This window comes from Alexandromys fortis, unplaced genomic scaffold, assembly GCF_014885135.2.
Source record: "Alexandromys fortis isolate MF-2015 unplaced genomic scaffold, M_Fortis_MF-2015_v1.1 scaffold_40, whole genome shotgun sequence".
Classification (NCBI taxonomy): Eukaryota; Metazoa; Chordata; class Mammalia; order Rodentia; family Cricetidae; genus Alexandromys; species Alexandromys fortis.
Genome location: NW_026067966.1, coordinates 11,863,518 through 11,879,507, shown reverse-complemented (window position 1 = coordinate 11,879,507; position 15,990 = coordinate 11,863,518). Strand labels below are relative to the sequence as shown.

At 40.4% G+C, this 15,990-nt stretch overlaps 1 protein-coding gene across 1 annotated transcript in view; it reads left to right on the top strand.

Annotated features, from left to right (window-relative positions):
* The window catches only part of Pard3b (par-3 family cell polarity regulator beta), a 992,131-nt gene that overhangs the window by 564,550 nt on the left and 411,591 nt on the right, over positions 1 to 15,990 (top strand). Inside the window, exon 12 of the mRNA XM_050154204.1 lies at positions 11,826 to 11,996. Coding sequence (XP_050010161.1) covers positions 11,826 to 11,996 — 171 coding nt within the window. The remainder of the gene's footprint in view (positions 1 to 11,825; positions 11,997 to 15,990) is intronic.

Here is a 15,990-nt window from a genome sequence, read left to right as displayed (position 1 = left end):
CCATTTCTATTAATTTGTGTATCACCATGAGGTCATTGCCTATAGGCAAAGTTCTAGCACGTCTATCTCTGGTGGGGGATCCATGACAATTATCTCCCTCTGCCTTCCTTTTGCCCAGCATGCCATTTAGTTTTCCCTGCTTACCTAAGTTCTGCCCTATCAACAGGCCCAAAGCAGTTTCTTTATTAACCAATGCATGCAACACAAACAGAAAAAGACCTCTTACACCATTGAGCCTATGGAAGGGAAGAACAGAACTAGGCAGGGAAAGCTAGGCCGTATACTAGGAGAAGAAAGGCAGTCAAGGAGCAGCCATGGATCCACTGGAGACAGATGCTGTCATGTGGTGACCTACGTATTAATAGAAATGGGTTAAATTAATATAAGAGTTAGCCAATAAAAAGCTAGAGCTAATGGTACAAGCAGTGTTTTAGTTAATACTGTTTCTGTGTGGTTATTTCCGGGCTAAGCTAGCTGGGTGGCTTGGACAAACAAGCAGGCCCTCCTTGCAGCATAGGTCTATAGACATATTATGTTCCACATATTTTTCCAACCCTATGAGAGCAGGCTAATAGATATCAGAGGGCTAGCTGCAATGGGAAATGCCTTACAATGCCTGGACTCTGAAGTGCTCCACTGTCACACCACACATACAAAACTCATCAGAATCATCATCAGACTGAACCTAAGGTCTTGGACTGAAAATTATTGTCCTCACAGGGGAGCTGGCAGAAGTGTGAGTGCAGAGACTGACCAAGCAATGAGGTCTATGAATGAATCTCCAATACCCTCTAATGGGTCTCAGATAGCAGGAAGGGAAACAGAGGGACAATAATAGCAACAAACATTGACATCCATCATACTTCCTGCTTGTATATGCCAGGCACCACGATAAGTATTTAAAATGGATTCTCCAATTTTATTCTTCATTTTTACATTTTTATTATGTCATTTTATCAAAAAGCCGTGATTTCAGGGCTCTATTCTTATGAGATGATCCAGACTTGCCAAATAAAGCATCAGACTTCATAGCCTGTGCTACACTGTTTTAGCATGAAGATACTTTTCAGTGCATCTAAGTGTGTGCCTGAATGCAGGGGCTTCTTCCTGGCACAGCCTTGTATCATGTTCATTCTTCTTAGCAAGCAGTCTAAGTGTGCACTTTGTTCAAGAACAGGTGCTATGTTTGTGGACACCTGCTTGATATTATTATTCTCCCTCCTAATGGCAGCTCTTTTGTGAAGAGTTTAATCAAAGCAAAGTTGAAAATGAGATGACTTTTTGTAAATTAAAAGAAAACATCTTTGTTTTTGTTTTGTTTTGTTTTTTTAAAAAGAGGGGGGTGGCAATAGCTTCAGTTCCAGCAGATAGATATTGGTGTGTGGTTCAGTACGCATTTCTGATTGTGACAATGAGCAACCCCTTACCTGAGCAGACTCTCATAGTCCCATTCCTTGCTGCGAGATTTCACTTTCTGTTCATGTACACTTCCTTCCTGACACACCATTGAAAGCACTGGACAGCATAGTTATAATTGTAGTTTGTAACATTAAGAGGCATTGATACATGAATTTAGCCTTGTCATGCATGAATGCTTGGTAGCCTTTTGTCTTGTGTACCTCTTTCACTGTGAGCAGTAGAGCCCTGAGCTCTGTTCACAAGGAATTCGATTAAGGGAAAGAAAGCTGTATTTTCCCTTTTTCTGCTAGTGCAATAATCCACTGTTACTCCTCAGAAGATTGTCTCCTGTTCCCCAAATCTGGATTAAGTCTTACAAAATTGTCTGGAGACTTTGTTCCTGTCTTGGTTGAAGAGAAACAAATGTAACGGACTGCAGTGTCCCTGAGGCTTGGAAGATGAGCACCCGGACATCCCTATTAGCATCTGGCCCTAGGATTTTACTTGAAATCAACAAAATGCTTTTTTCTACTGGAGCCCGATCTTTTTCTCCCAGCATTTCGTTCCACTAATTGGTTCTCAAGGTGGTTTTCCCTTAAGGGAAGGTGGATTGTTGAAAACTAAACTACTTTGAAAAGTATGACCAAATTCTTCCTGTGGATTCTGCCTGCTGTATCCTCCTGGGAGCTTCTGAAGATATAAACAAAGACAGGCTACCCACCAGATGTAAAATCTCAGAATGACCCGGGGTCTGATGTCTCTTGTCTCACCTACCAGGCTACTGCTTTCAAGCTTCTCGTTTCTTCTTTAAGTTATTTCTAATAAAAAAAAAAAAAGGCAATTTTTATTATTGATATTTGCTACTAAAAGCATACAGATACTCTTGAGTGCACTTTGGGAAACAAGTAGGAACTTGAGCAGGAAGCCAGGGCAAGCTGAATTACAGGTATACCTTGCTCAAAATTATCCAAATACTTAACTAACTCAGAACATTGAAGATACATTAAAAAAAAAAAAAAACACCCAAGAAAAATCAGGGAAAAAAGAAAACAAAAGAATGCCCAGAAACTGAGAGGTGATTGAAGAAAGGTACCCAGGTGTCGTCTCTGACCTCCCACACATGTACATGAGTGAAATACCCGTTCATACTGGAGAACAATCTTGTTGACTATGCATACACGCAACACTTCTATACACACAAAGGAGCACGAGAAATAACACCCAGAAATTCTACTTTCCAAAAGCCATGCAGTTACAGGCTGTCATGGTATGTGGAGTTCCTTGCAGAGCCTTCTGAAGCATCACTGTGAGCTATCCCACATCATCCCACATCATTCACGCAGCAACATGGACCACACCGCACAGTGCTGCTTCTTGGAGAACTGACGGCGTATGCTGACACAATGCTCCTGTTGCAGGCTGCTACTTGGATTTTCATTTCTTTCATTCCTCCTAGGCATTTGTCCCCAAAGTACAGTGTCATTACTTCTAAAAACAAAATATAAGAGAATGTGTCTGCTGTGACTAGGATGAAATCAGGAGGTCCTTGAGGATGAGTTTTTTTCAAATTCCCTTTTGTGGTTGGAATTTCAAGTGAAACTTGTTGTTGCTGTTAAAAGGAAAGAAATGGTGTCAGTTTTACACTTGGGAAGGTGTTCTCCCTTTTCCAAATTTTCATTAAGCCTTCACTTCGTATTTTCTCAAGGTCACTCAATGTCTCTAGTGACTTTGAAGACTCTAGATATTTAATCATTTGCTAAACATTTTCAAGTTCAATGGTTTTTCTTTGCTTTTGATGAACCATATTACATATTAAAGTTTAATATGTTTTATTATTTATTTTATATTTACTGCTTACACTTAGACTGGTTTTCTTTTACTGCAGTCATTTTTAGAAAAGATCCATCTTTTTTTAATTTAGGAAAAACATCAACACTAGTATGGGCTTAAGAAAGAATTCCAGGCAGTGCACTACACTAGTTCTGGCTGGCACTTTTTATATTTGAATATGCTAATGTTATGAGTGGAATGTACCCTATTGAAGCCCTGAAATAATAAGATAAAAATTCAAATTTAAGAGTTTTTTTTTCCCTAAGGGAAACAAATGTCATATATCAGGTAGATGGATTATTTAAGGACTCTTAAACAGAGAGAATGCATTTAAAACTGCTACTCTGTATAAAATTAATTTAGCCCAGTTTGTGCTTAATAAATACTACTTGATGATAGTGGAATTAAGTAAAAGGAAAATGCCTAGCATAGCTAATTGCAAATGTGTGCACCCAGAATATGAAATAGACATCATTTAAGTAACTTGATTCTGTGTGCTCAAGAAATTCGGGGTGATTCTTCTCAAAGATGTAGAATTTCATAATCTTTTCATGGTGGGTACGAGAATTTTAACTACTGCGAGTATTCACGATGATCAGTTTTCTATGACTAAAGTGAGCTGAGAGGAAGAACATCCCCAGGAGCGGAGTGGGGGCCACAGGAGGATTCCTGTGTCTCGGGAATGCTGAGCATTTAGAGGCCTCCCACCCTCTTAGCAGGAGTCTGGTCAGAGCTCCCAGCCTGAGTAATTTCCACCTCCATTTCTCCCAGTATCTATAAATCAGGGCATATCTATAATTAATGAATCCAAAGGAAGATAAAAGGGACAGCTTTTTAAGGAACACTAATGTTAAATGATTTCTTCAACTCTCCATTTTTCTTAAAATTGATGCATTCCCTGCCAGTGAGAGGACTTTGAGGCATCGCTGGTAGTTGACGGCATCCTAACTTGTTCCTCTGAAGGAGGTCCTGGCAGTCTGGGTCCTGAGCAGCTACTCAATTCTAAGAACTGGGCACCGATATGTTATCCCCATTCACAAATGGACAACTGCAACTTGGAACTGAAAAACAAATCAAGAGATTTGTAGGCTACATACACAGTAAGAATTTCATGTTAAAAACAAGGGAATCACGAGTCAAATAAGGAAAACTCTGGTCAGTCAATTTTCCTCTAAAGCATTGAAACTCTTAGCAGGTGTTAATTCATGTGATCATGCATGTCATTTCTGAATTTAGACACCAGGACTTCAAACAAAGGTCTCATCACATGACTTCTAACACTTTACCTCAGCCTCCATCATTGCTTTGTTTATAATCTATATCACTTCTAATTTTTTTTTTTTTTGATTTCTAAAAATACAAATAAAAAGTACATTTGGTCTGTGCTGAGCAAGACTGCATCATTCTGGTGAACATTTTGGATACATCTGATATCTCTTTAGGCTTGAAAGCACGTATGACTTCATGGTGTCAGAGAAAAAGGTAATCTGTACAAACTGATCTATAATGATGGTGTTGTGGGTCTATAAATAATACCCGTTAAAAATAGTTTATAACTTAAATGTCCTCCCAAAAGCTCCTGGAAGGATGCAACTGGGAGCTGGTGAGCCCTTCGAGAGGAGGGGCCTGATGGGAGGTGTAAATTCACTAAGAGGAAGTCTTAAAGGGGAAGTGGAGCCTGGCCCTTTCCTTGTATTCTCGTTGCTTTTCCACATACTCAGGCTATACTGCTCCTAGGACAAATCTGAAATTGAGCTAAAACAGTAAATATATATTGTGTGGTTATATGTAACATAAGAAGAGAATACCAGGTGAGTACCTCAGGGAGTTGTCATAGAACAAAACTAATAAGCCTTTTCCCCCACCCCTACGGCCAGAAACAAAAACAAACAAACAAAAAAAAAAAAAAAACAAAAGCATTGAGAAGAGAAAAAAAAAAGTAAATACGATAAATTTTTTTCAATGGGAAAGATCTTAGAGAGTCTGTCTAATCTGTTCATGCATTCATGCAGAATATTCCTGATTCATGTATAACACATATGCCTTGACAGGCTTTCTTAATCTGCTTTTCTAGGCCAAAGTAAATTAGGAGCACAAAATCCGGAAGGAAAAAGGAAGGGGTGGAAAAGGATCCGGAATGACAGGAAACAGGAAGGTGTAAAACAAGCACAAAGTATTATTACCGTGCCATAGGCCGGTAAATATTTCTGAGACTAAGTCAGACCTTCTCAAACTTTCTTGCTGCAACAATAATAAGATTTAGTCTGTCTTTAGGAAGCTGTATGTTGCAGGGTTTTTATGTGTGCTCTGTGTTTGTCCAGGAGTTTTAAGCAAAAAGGACTGGGCTGTATTTTAAAATCAATGTATCAAAATGATTATGAGTATGCTTGCCCCTGTGCTCCAGGGAAGGTCCTTTGGCTTCCTTGCAAACATTTCCGTATGCCACAGATGCTGGGACTTTATCGGTCCATTCCATACAAATGGAATGAATCTCCCAAAATGGTACTGCATTAAATCCATTGAAAAGTTTACAGTAGCTCAACCAGTAGAGATGGGGCCAGTACAGAAAAAGTAATCAAGCCAGCTTGGGCTCATCGGGTCTTCTTAGGCACAGTTTATAAATTAATTGATTTCTTCATTATAGATGAAACTTACACCAGTCCCTATGTACCTGAGTGAAAGGTTTTTTTTTTTTTTTTTTTCAAGTGTCTCTATTTAGCAAGCACTCTACAGCCTCTGAAGTGAGTTAGGCAATCTGTAATAGATTGGAGACACAGAATGAACCACCTTGTTCTATAATCTAGAAAGCTAAGGATACTAAATTAAATATGTGAGAAACGAATTCCCTGATGGCAGCAGTAGACAAATAGCTATAGTAACATGAGCGTTTGGAAAAAAGAGGCCTTAGTTGTGCTGGAGATTAACTGTGAGAACAAGATGGCGGCCAAGACTCACTAGAAAGGGTAAGCACACATCTAATAAGAGCAAAGGACTTTCAGAAAGGAGGAAGGGGTGGGCAAAGTCATATACACCAGACAGGGATCTTTTTGGGAGAGGTATCCCTCTTCCTTCAGTTGAGATATTTTAGGGCAGACGATGAAAATTGGAAACAGCTCACATGGCTAAGGCAGTATTACATGAGTACTACAGACATCCAGTGTGGCCGGCTTCCTTTCTGGAACTGTGCTTAAAAGTGCTTTGTTTGTTCATGTCCCTTCAGACTGTTGTTTCTAAGTCACTTTAAATGATAACGAACTGAAGTCTATTTTTTTACATTGATTCATCTTGGCTTTTGGTTTATTTTCAAAATTACAGTAGGCAGATACTGTCATAGAGTCATAGAGTAATTTTAGAACCTTTAAAAGAATTCATTTGGAACATTTGTCCTAATATTCAGGGGTACCTGGAGTGCCCTCTGCTCCAGGGAATCTATTCTGTAAAGTTTGGCTTTGGGGCTTGGGCCCTGGGTGTTGATAATATCCCAAGAGGCCTTACCAAGGGTCCTGTTAGAAACATGCAGAGACAGCAGCCAACATCTGGTCATGATTAATCCTCTCAACACCCTGGACTAATGTGGATTGGCCTTGGGCCTCAGCCAGCTCTTCCTGGGAAAGCCAGCTCCTATGCTTCTCTCAGATTCTGCAGAGTCCTCTTTGCATAGACTTCCCTAGTCTCTCCTTTGCATCGTTACGACTTTACATGGAGGGGCGTTAGAAAAGCAGACTAATGGGAGTGCGTGGAGCTGTGTGACATCATCACCAGTTCAGAACAGAGGAAGTATTCAAGAGCTGATCACCAGGAGCTGAACTAGAAAGTCACAGTTCCCCTGAACGTCATGGCAGTTCTGCGGGAGGCACTTGAAATATCCCGTATGACACATGACAGCCCCTATTGCGAAGAATTATCTGGTCCAAATGTGCACTCACAGAGAAACCCTGGTGTAAATGTTTGCTTTGATGAGACTAGGATTTGTAACTTTTATTAGAGTCTCAGAGAGATCTAAGAATCCATAAAGTTTAGGGATTATTAGCAAAGGGACTGAAAACAAGACTCCAGAGTGACCCAGACCTGGTTCAGATCTTCTCACAGAACATGACTAGTAACAATTCATTCAACCCCTCAATTTCTTTTTAAAAAGTACTGTTATCATAAGGTTTCAATTAGCTCATGCATTGAGAGAGTTTAAGCATAGTGACTACATTGTAGAAGCTTATTAGGTGTTTTATTAATATTTTAGTACGCTTAATCATCTCTAGAAATGTGATTTTTGGAATCAAAATAACACAGTAGGAGCTCATACACATCCTCATCTGTTGGCAGAGACCATTCATTTATTTCCTTGCCACTCAGACTTGAAATAATCACACAGAAACTATATTATTTATAACACGTCTTGGCCTATAGCTTAAGCTCATATCTAGCTAGCTCTTACATCTTAAATTAACCCATTTCTGTTATTTTATATTTTACCACAATGCTCAGTCTCCTTCAGTGGCGGCAACATGGCATCTCACTGGTTGCACCTCCTCTCTCTCTACATCTCTATTTCAATTTCCCAACTGGCTTTACTCTGTTGAGCCACTGGGCAAAATTAGTTTTATTCATTAACCAATGAAAGCAACACATTGACCGAAGGACTTCCCACACCACTCATCACTGGAGGGTTAAGGCAGGATTGCTGAGTCTGAGGCCAGCCTGGATTATATAGTAAGTTCCATAGTGAGGCCAGCCTGTTCTACAAGATGAGATCTTGTCTTAGAAAATTAAAGAGATGAGAGATAAGAAGAGTTGGCCATGCTAAGACCCTTTTGAAATCATTTACTATAACCAATCCTCTATCTTTACATCCTTATATAGTAGGAAGGTCATTGAAAGAAATGATTAGCAGAGGCCACTCAAAAGGCTTCCACAGAGACTCTGCAGAAGGCAGGCGTGTTGCTAATGCTCCTGGTCTCTGAGCCCTTGACCCTTCCGTTTATGATAAGTAGTTAGGACTGATGCCTTTCTAAGCCATCCCAGGCACAGATAAGAGAGTAACTTATAACTCATCTAGGCTTTTCATGTCTCCACTAAAGTACCCCGAGTAAGTCGCTGGTACTTGTTATTCCCATTTTCTTACTCCCTCAGCATTGCTTTGCCAAAGCTAAGGACTGGGTCTTTTTGCTTAGGGTTCTACTGACCGTAATATAGGAAAGATTTCCTTTGTCTCTAAAATTGTTTATTTATGATTGTTACTGTTATTATACAACACATGTATGTATGATGTCTGTATATGTAAGCATACATGCGATGACACACATGTAGAGGTCAGAGGACAACTTTGTGCAGTTAGTTCCTTTATGTGGGTTCCAGGAACTGAACTCATGTCACCAGGATTACATGGCAAGTGTTCTTACCATCTTAGCCATCTTGCAAACCCAAGTTTTATTCCTCTGGAAATGTTTTAGCATGACCCAGATTGTGATGAAGTAGACATGCTAAAATTACTAAGTAACATCTTTGGATATTTGTATTCACTTATATAAAGTTGTATGTTTTAACTCACATGACCAAATATCTATCTGAACATAATAGTAGCAGAAAAATGTCATAGAAAACTAATCCCCTTGGTGAAAATCATTTCAAAGTGAAAAGATATACATAATTTTCAGGAGTATTTTGGATTTGAGTAACAAGTTCTGTGTTCAAGCAACTTCACTTGAGATGATGTCTTTAGATAATGTAGTTAGGAAGCAGATCTTTCTTTTTCCTCCAGTTTGCTCCCATGCTTGGGCATCTCCTATACTTTCCTGCATGCATGTGCCAGGTATTTGCCCAGATTTCAAACACTGCTCTCGTCCAGCAGACACCTACAGAGTATTTTCTCCCCAGTTTTGAAAGGCTTTTCTTGAAGCAATACCCCTCTGCAAATAAGTAAATATAATTCACATGCCTGGGAAATACTAGTGAATTCAAGACTTGGACTGTTCTGTTCTTTTTTTTTTTCAACTTTGACTTAACCAGCTGAGCCAGTCGTAATATATATGGAAGCACCTTGTCTTACTTGGTGTTAGATAAACGATGCCTCTTCTTCCGGGAGCATTATATTCTCCGTCTGTAAATGGGAGAGGTTGGACCAGATGACCTCTGAGGACCTTTCTAAGCTTGAAGCTCTGTGATGGTATTCTAAATGTCAAGACAATGTGGTCTTCCTGGCATTGCCATTAATGAAATTACCCGTCATTTATCTTATGAACAAGAAGCACACACCAATAGCAAGAGGACAGCCACTCCTACAAACAAGAGTGTGTGCATTTTTATTGTGACCACAACTCTAGGGACATATGTGATAAATGTGAATGTCTCAACAACAACAACAGCAAATTCCAGGGGCCCTGGGGTGAGTCGGCTGACCTGTCTTTTGTTTTGGACTTGAATATATTAAACATATCCTACTTGATGCCTGAAACCTAGAATGCAACTAGAAATAGGTTTGTGTTAATAGCTGTTGGTTAGCTTTTCTATACAACTGTTTTCTTCTCGCATCTTCCCAGTCATTAAATTATTTCTCAGTTGACCTCTACAGATTTTAACACGGCTCATTTCCGGGTAACAGTGCCAGTGTCCAGATCCAACCCTTCTCCTTCTTCCTCAACTTTAAAATTTGCACGTCAGCTTCCAGCTACATTAGGAGAATTTCAGTGACAAGATCAGCCCAGTGGTCCTCCTCACCATTTCACAGAGGCTTAATCCTATTCCTTGTGTGCCTAATTCACAATTGGATAGCGGAAAGAGGCAATTTCTTTTTTGGTTAATTAGGGGAAAGGTTAAGTGAAGTTCCGAAGCCAGAGGGAGAGACATTAAGTTCCCATGAGACAGGCCTTGTAACAGTTTGTATCTGATCTTACACACTCTAGTGATCCCATTGCCTTGCCATCTCAGTGCTCTTCCTGAGTGAGCCTGTACTCCTTTGGGTGGCCTCTGCAGTCCTGTGTTGCCAAGACTCCATCCACCAGGTGATGTGTAGGACATCTCTAAATGCTCTCTAGACCAACAGCTGTCACTTTGTCTCTTTCCCTGTTCCTTAGGGAACAGTTCCTCCAGCCATCTGCCCATGTATTTGTCCAAGCCTATCAAACACCCCACGGGTTTTCTCTCCGGGGCTCAATGACTAGCTTCCAGCCTATACTGTGTGTCTGTTTTGGTCATTTCTCAGGGAGTTTTTTTCTTCCTTTTTTCAGCTTTGCATTATATTCTCTTCATTTGAACTTCTATCCCAGTTAACCTTTTACTGCAAGGATTTTTTTTTTGCATTTAGTTAAGCACTGCACAACTATACTGAGGCCATGAAGTGAAAGGGGCTGAAGGGCCAAAGTTCACAAAACTAAGCTTGCGTGAGTTTCATCCAATGTACTATAGTGACCTAGGCAAATTAGAATTAGATTTCACGATTCTGATTACTTTGTGGAAAATTTTATAAAAACACGAATCTCCTTAACTTGGGTCTGTGAGCATCGCAGGAGGCAGATATGGAAGAAGTCGCTGGGAAAGTAAAGAACTGTGCATACCCAGTTCTATTTTTGTGAAATGTATTATCATTAGCAGCAGGACAAGATTCCCAGTTATATTTGAACCTGACTTTCTGCATGTCAAGTAGCATAGGACAGTTTCCACTCAGTGGTCCATAAACGCTGTAAACACCGTTCTCCCCAGGAGGGGATGCACTATGGTCTGCCCAGAGGGGCTTCCCGAAGAGCTGCTCTCCCAGTTTACCAGCCACTGATGGAGACCTCACTGACAGAAGGCTTCTGGCCGAAGGTGACTTCCGAATGAAGAAGAGTGGGTAGAAGAGTGAGGCTGACTCTCCACACATGAGGTTCCTGGAACTTTAATAGTAAATGGCTTCTCTTCTAGGAGGGCTAGATGAAAACGTTTATTAGCTGGAACATCCCGGGGAAAGGTCTAGGAATCCCTCCCTTTGTCAAGCTTTCCTGCCAGAGGTATTAGGACAATTTGGTCCTTCACTGCACACATCTGTGTTCTTCTGATGTGTTGATGAGTCAGTCTGTGCTTGAGGTAGAGACAATTATATGAGGAACCTGTTCTCGCCATTCAGTAGGCTAGCAGTGATAGCTAGGAGAGGCACTCTGCTGTCGAGCGCACAGCTTTTAAGCACGTCTTTCCATGCCTGAAAATGCAAACCCTCCTTGTGGGAGATAGCTACTGCCTTTGTTTCCTAACCCGGGTTCCTCGAGTCCCCATAGGGTATTTACCAAAACAAACCGCAGAAGCGTGCTAGATTCGTATGTTTGCCAGACAGAGCTTTAGATAAAAAAAAAAAAATATCAGACATGTCTAAATTATTGCAGCTCAGAACTCTGATTTCTTTTTAATACATTTTATTGATATTTATTGAGCTCTACAATTCTCTCTGCTCTAAGACTTCTAAAAATAACTCCTTTCACACAAATCACGATCGTTCGTATTTGTGACTGCTCGACTAGCTCCAGAACCGCTTCCACTGTGACTCTCTCTCCTTCGCACTTGAACTTTTCCTCCCACCAGCTACCTGTCTTCACCAGGCTTTCTTGTCTTGTGCTGATTCCCCTCTGCCCCAGGATGGCCGACTGCGAGTGAATGACCAACTCGTTGCTGTGAATGGGGAATCTCTTCTGGGCAAGTCCAACCATGAAGCCATGGAAACCCTGAGGAGGTCCATGTCCATGGAAGGAAACATCCGAGGCATGATCCAGTTGGTGATACTGAGGAGGCCCGAGAGACCACAGGAGGTGAGACCATTCTTGACTTTCCTGAGACGGCTCCAATGGTCACCAGAATATGCAGACTCAATCACACATGTGGTAGGTTTACATTTGTTGAGTCTGTCCTTGGGAAAGTATGCCCCAGACATACTCAGATGGATATATTAAAGAAACAGGTGGTTGTATATTTTAGATATAATAAAAATGTATGAAATATGCATATAAAGTAAATCATTTATCAAATATCACCAGTCTGTGTTTACTAGGGCTTATGTTCAGAAATTCCTAGGGGTTCTGAACTTATTAAAAAAGCATCCTTCTTAATACAACTTTTGGTGGTATGCTAGCAATGCCTGTACCTTAGGAAGTTCCTGGTCAGATGGACATATACAGTGTTTATTGTGAAGATTATTATGATATAATTAAATATCTATATTCTCCCCTATAATCTACACATAGCTAATACAGTCCTGAGGTATAACTAAGTTAAAGTTTGATCTGTTGAGCATTTTATTTTATTAAAAAATGGAAATCTTATTTCTTTTTTAATAATTGATTGTGCTTTTTAAAAGAATGGAAAATGCCCCCTTAAATATGACTTTAATATAAAATAATATAGTATAAAAAGCGTATAAAATAATTCTTAAATGCTGATATACCCAAACATTTCATTTACACAAAATTATAAACAAAGCTGATCTTAAAACAGTGTTTTAAAAGATTAAGTATTAAATGTTCCTAACAATTACTTCAGGAAAAATGAGTCGGTTCATACAAATTGGCAAACTATCATCACATTTATACGTCATGATATTAGGACAGTATCTAAGGCCAAAGTCTGTTTCTCTGTTACACTTGTATATAAAGTAGGAGATGAACTACTTGGAAAACTGATATCAAACATTAGTGTTAGTAGTAAGTTCAACCAAATTTTAAAAATGAAAGATTATCAAAATGAAATATCATTCAGTGGGTCTCCTTGTGTTATATGCAGATTACTTGTGCTAAAACCCTCAATTTGCTGTTTCCCAACCATGAAAATACACCGCTAATGTAAGCGCTTGATGTATAGAAGACAGATACTGGTACCTGTTTTATCCACCGTTAGAGCTTCATTTCTCCAAATGTGATCGGCTCCCAGCAAATGTTGCTAAATGGATGGAAAGGCTGCATCTGAGACCCACTTTACCTGACAGGGTGGTCTTGAAATAGTGAAGTGATATACCATCTCTTCCTTCGCTATATTATCAACTATTGGGAGAGAATAACTGTACCTCCTATACTCTTTGTGTATAACCTTGTAGATGTTAAAGAAATGTAAATTGGCCAATTACTGAGGACTATATATAATGAATGAGCTTGTTTTCCACACGTGTGTCTACCTAAGTGACAGAGTCTTCATGAATATTTAATGGGCTTCACTTGTGTACATAGTTTGAATGCCCTCATCTACTGCTTCCTAACACGAGAAAAGAGCCTGTCTGGTGTTCTCTGGTCCTTCCTATAGAGTCCTGGGATTGGAGAGAGATGTGAAGAAGGGAATCCGGGAGGACTCAGTCACCCCTTCTTATGTAATCTGTGTACGACAGCTTCCTTTAGCAGCCCCTTCCATTCTTCTCCCTTAGCTGAGGCACCTTTGTTAAAGGAACTCTTAGAGAGACACAGTCATGCAGAGGCCAAACTAAGCAAAAAGGGAAAAGAATGAGTATGTCTTTAATAGACTAGTGGTATCGCTACCTTTCCTCTTCCCCCATTCCACGTCTGGATGTGAATGGCAGTGGTGGAAGCGACACCCTGGCCATGGAGCTGGGGTTCTTTGCCGTCAGCACTTTTCTTTACTGTGGTGTCTCCGTCTTTAATTCCATAGTCCAGAGTGGAATGCGGTCAGCATTATCCCATCCGAAGAAAGTATCACCTTTCAGTTCATTCCCAGCCTCAGATGTGTCTTGTTAATATAGTTCACCAGGGAATCGATCAGGAATAGGAACTACTGTTACAAGAAGCAATTTTTATGAGGACATTTAAACAAGGATCCATTTTCTTGCCACAATATTTACATGCTTTCCATGGGAAATGAGCAGGCGTTTGGACTCTGAGCTATAGAGAATCATTGTGGTAGCCATGAAGATTAAAGGGTCTCAAAGTCAGAAGCCTAATGCATAGCTTATCTTTATTAATTAAAAAAAAATCAGCTATGAGAGCTCCCGGATCAGCCTGACCGTGTCGTGTGTTTGCTGTGCACAGTGTGTGCTGTGCACAGTGGCTTCCCTTCTATTCTCCCAAAGAACAGCAAGTACCTCCTGGTCCATAGAAAAGCACCCATAACCCAGAGGAGTTTTAAGCACTGCTCACACATCAGGGCAAATCAATTAGTTAGATTTGGCAAGAATGCCAGCATAATTGCTGGAACATTATACCAATATTGAAAAGAAATGAAGATGCTACTTAAGAAAAGTCAAAATATAAAGTTGTTATTTTTCCCCCACATTACCCAGTTGTACAAGATAGGTAAACAGTTTTGATGAGAACCTCAGGAAGAATACATAATGAGCTCTTGATTGAATCAGAATCATTTCGAACAGAAGCGTGTTTTTCCAAGGATGAGCTTCAGGTTGAATTGTGAGTCTGTTTGTGCCTAGAGACTTGATATTTAAAAATGGGTTATGACCTGGTTTTGTTTTTCTCTTTCCTAAAACATTTTCCTCCCTGCTGCAGCTCATCTTCACAGAGGCAGAACATGTTTAAAAATCCATTATATTTTTTATTGGCTGGGACACTAATGGAGGCCTCCACGACAGCTCTGTTTTACAGGCTGGATGCTTTAATTAGGCTGCTTACTGATCAGTTGTTGGGATATTGATTGTGTCATTTATCAAAGAGCTAGGAAAGCAGAAAAAAAATTGTTTTTGTTCTCGTTGTTCTTGTGAAGTGAAAACACAAGGCAGTGCAAGGCGAGCCCTACATCTACCTGACTGCTGGGGCTCCAGCGTTAAGCTAGGACTCACTGGTCACCTATACCTGCACAACAGCAGCCAAGGGTAACATGGTTATGTGTGAGAGTACTGTGTTAGGAACCCTCCTGAAAAGCTAATAGCCTTCTGCAGCTGAAAACATTTTAATTATTTAGGATACAGAATAGAAGCAAATGATTCAAATATTTTGTTTAGCTAGACACTGTCTTTCTTTCTTTCTTTCTTTCTTTCTTTCTTTCTTTCTTTCTTTCTTTCTTTCTTTCTTTCTTTCTTGTAACTAAAGAGGACAAAGTAGAATCAAATGCATTGTGTTTCAGCCAAATGCTTTCCGGAGGAGGGAGTCGGGGAGTAGCTCTGTGTTTACGGCATGTGCCTCTCACAAATGGCCAAGAGAAAAGCTATGAAATGGCTTCCAAATCATTTATTTCCCTGAAATCTGTTAGGGAGGCGAATAATAGGAACAAGAGCGAAAGACAGCCTGCTATGCCACAGTCCCCTTGAAAACCTGAGTTCTCTGTCGTCAGCTACCTCCTGCTACCTCTGCAGCACCTGCGGAGGATGGTTTGTGGGGTGTTATTCTGGAGCAGCAGTTTGCAGGGAACTGTGGGTTTGTTTACAGACTGTCAGAATCTGAACAGGAAAGAGAAATATAGAAGAAAAAAAAAGGCTCTTGGGAGAACCGCTGCCTGGCCCTGCCATAGATCTTTACTTTAGCATCCGGCCAAAGCCTGGGGTCTGCAATAGGATGCAATCTTGGCTTTCTGGTGACAAACACTGCTTGCGTACCGATTTGTCCTAGAGCATATGCACTGGCTGAGGGAGAAAGAGCGGCAGAGGGAGAGAGGAACCAGCTGGTTGGCAGAGAAACACCCTTGGCATGAACTGCGTTCTCATATTGACACTGCCACAAGCTGTACCCCCAGATGGAAGAGAATTGGAAAGAAGGCAGTTGTAAGTGGGGGGAAAGAATAATAAAGTTAATCCTCTTTTGTGTCGGCTATCAGCACTCATAATCCTTAACACTACATTGTCCGTGCTCTTTGTTTCAT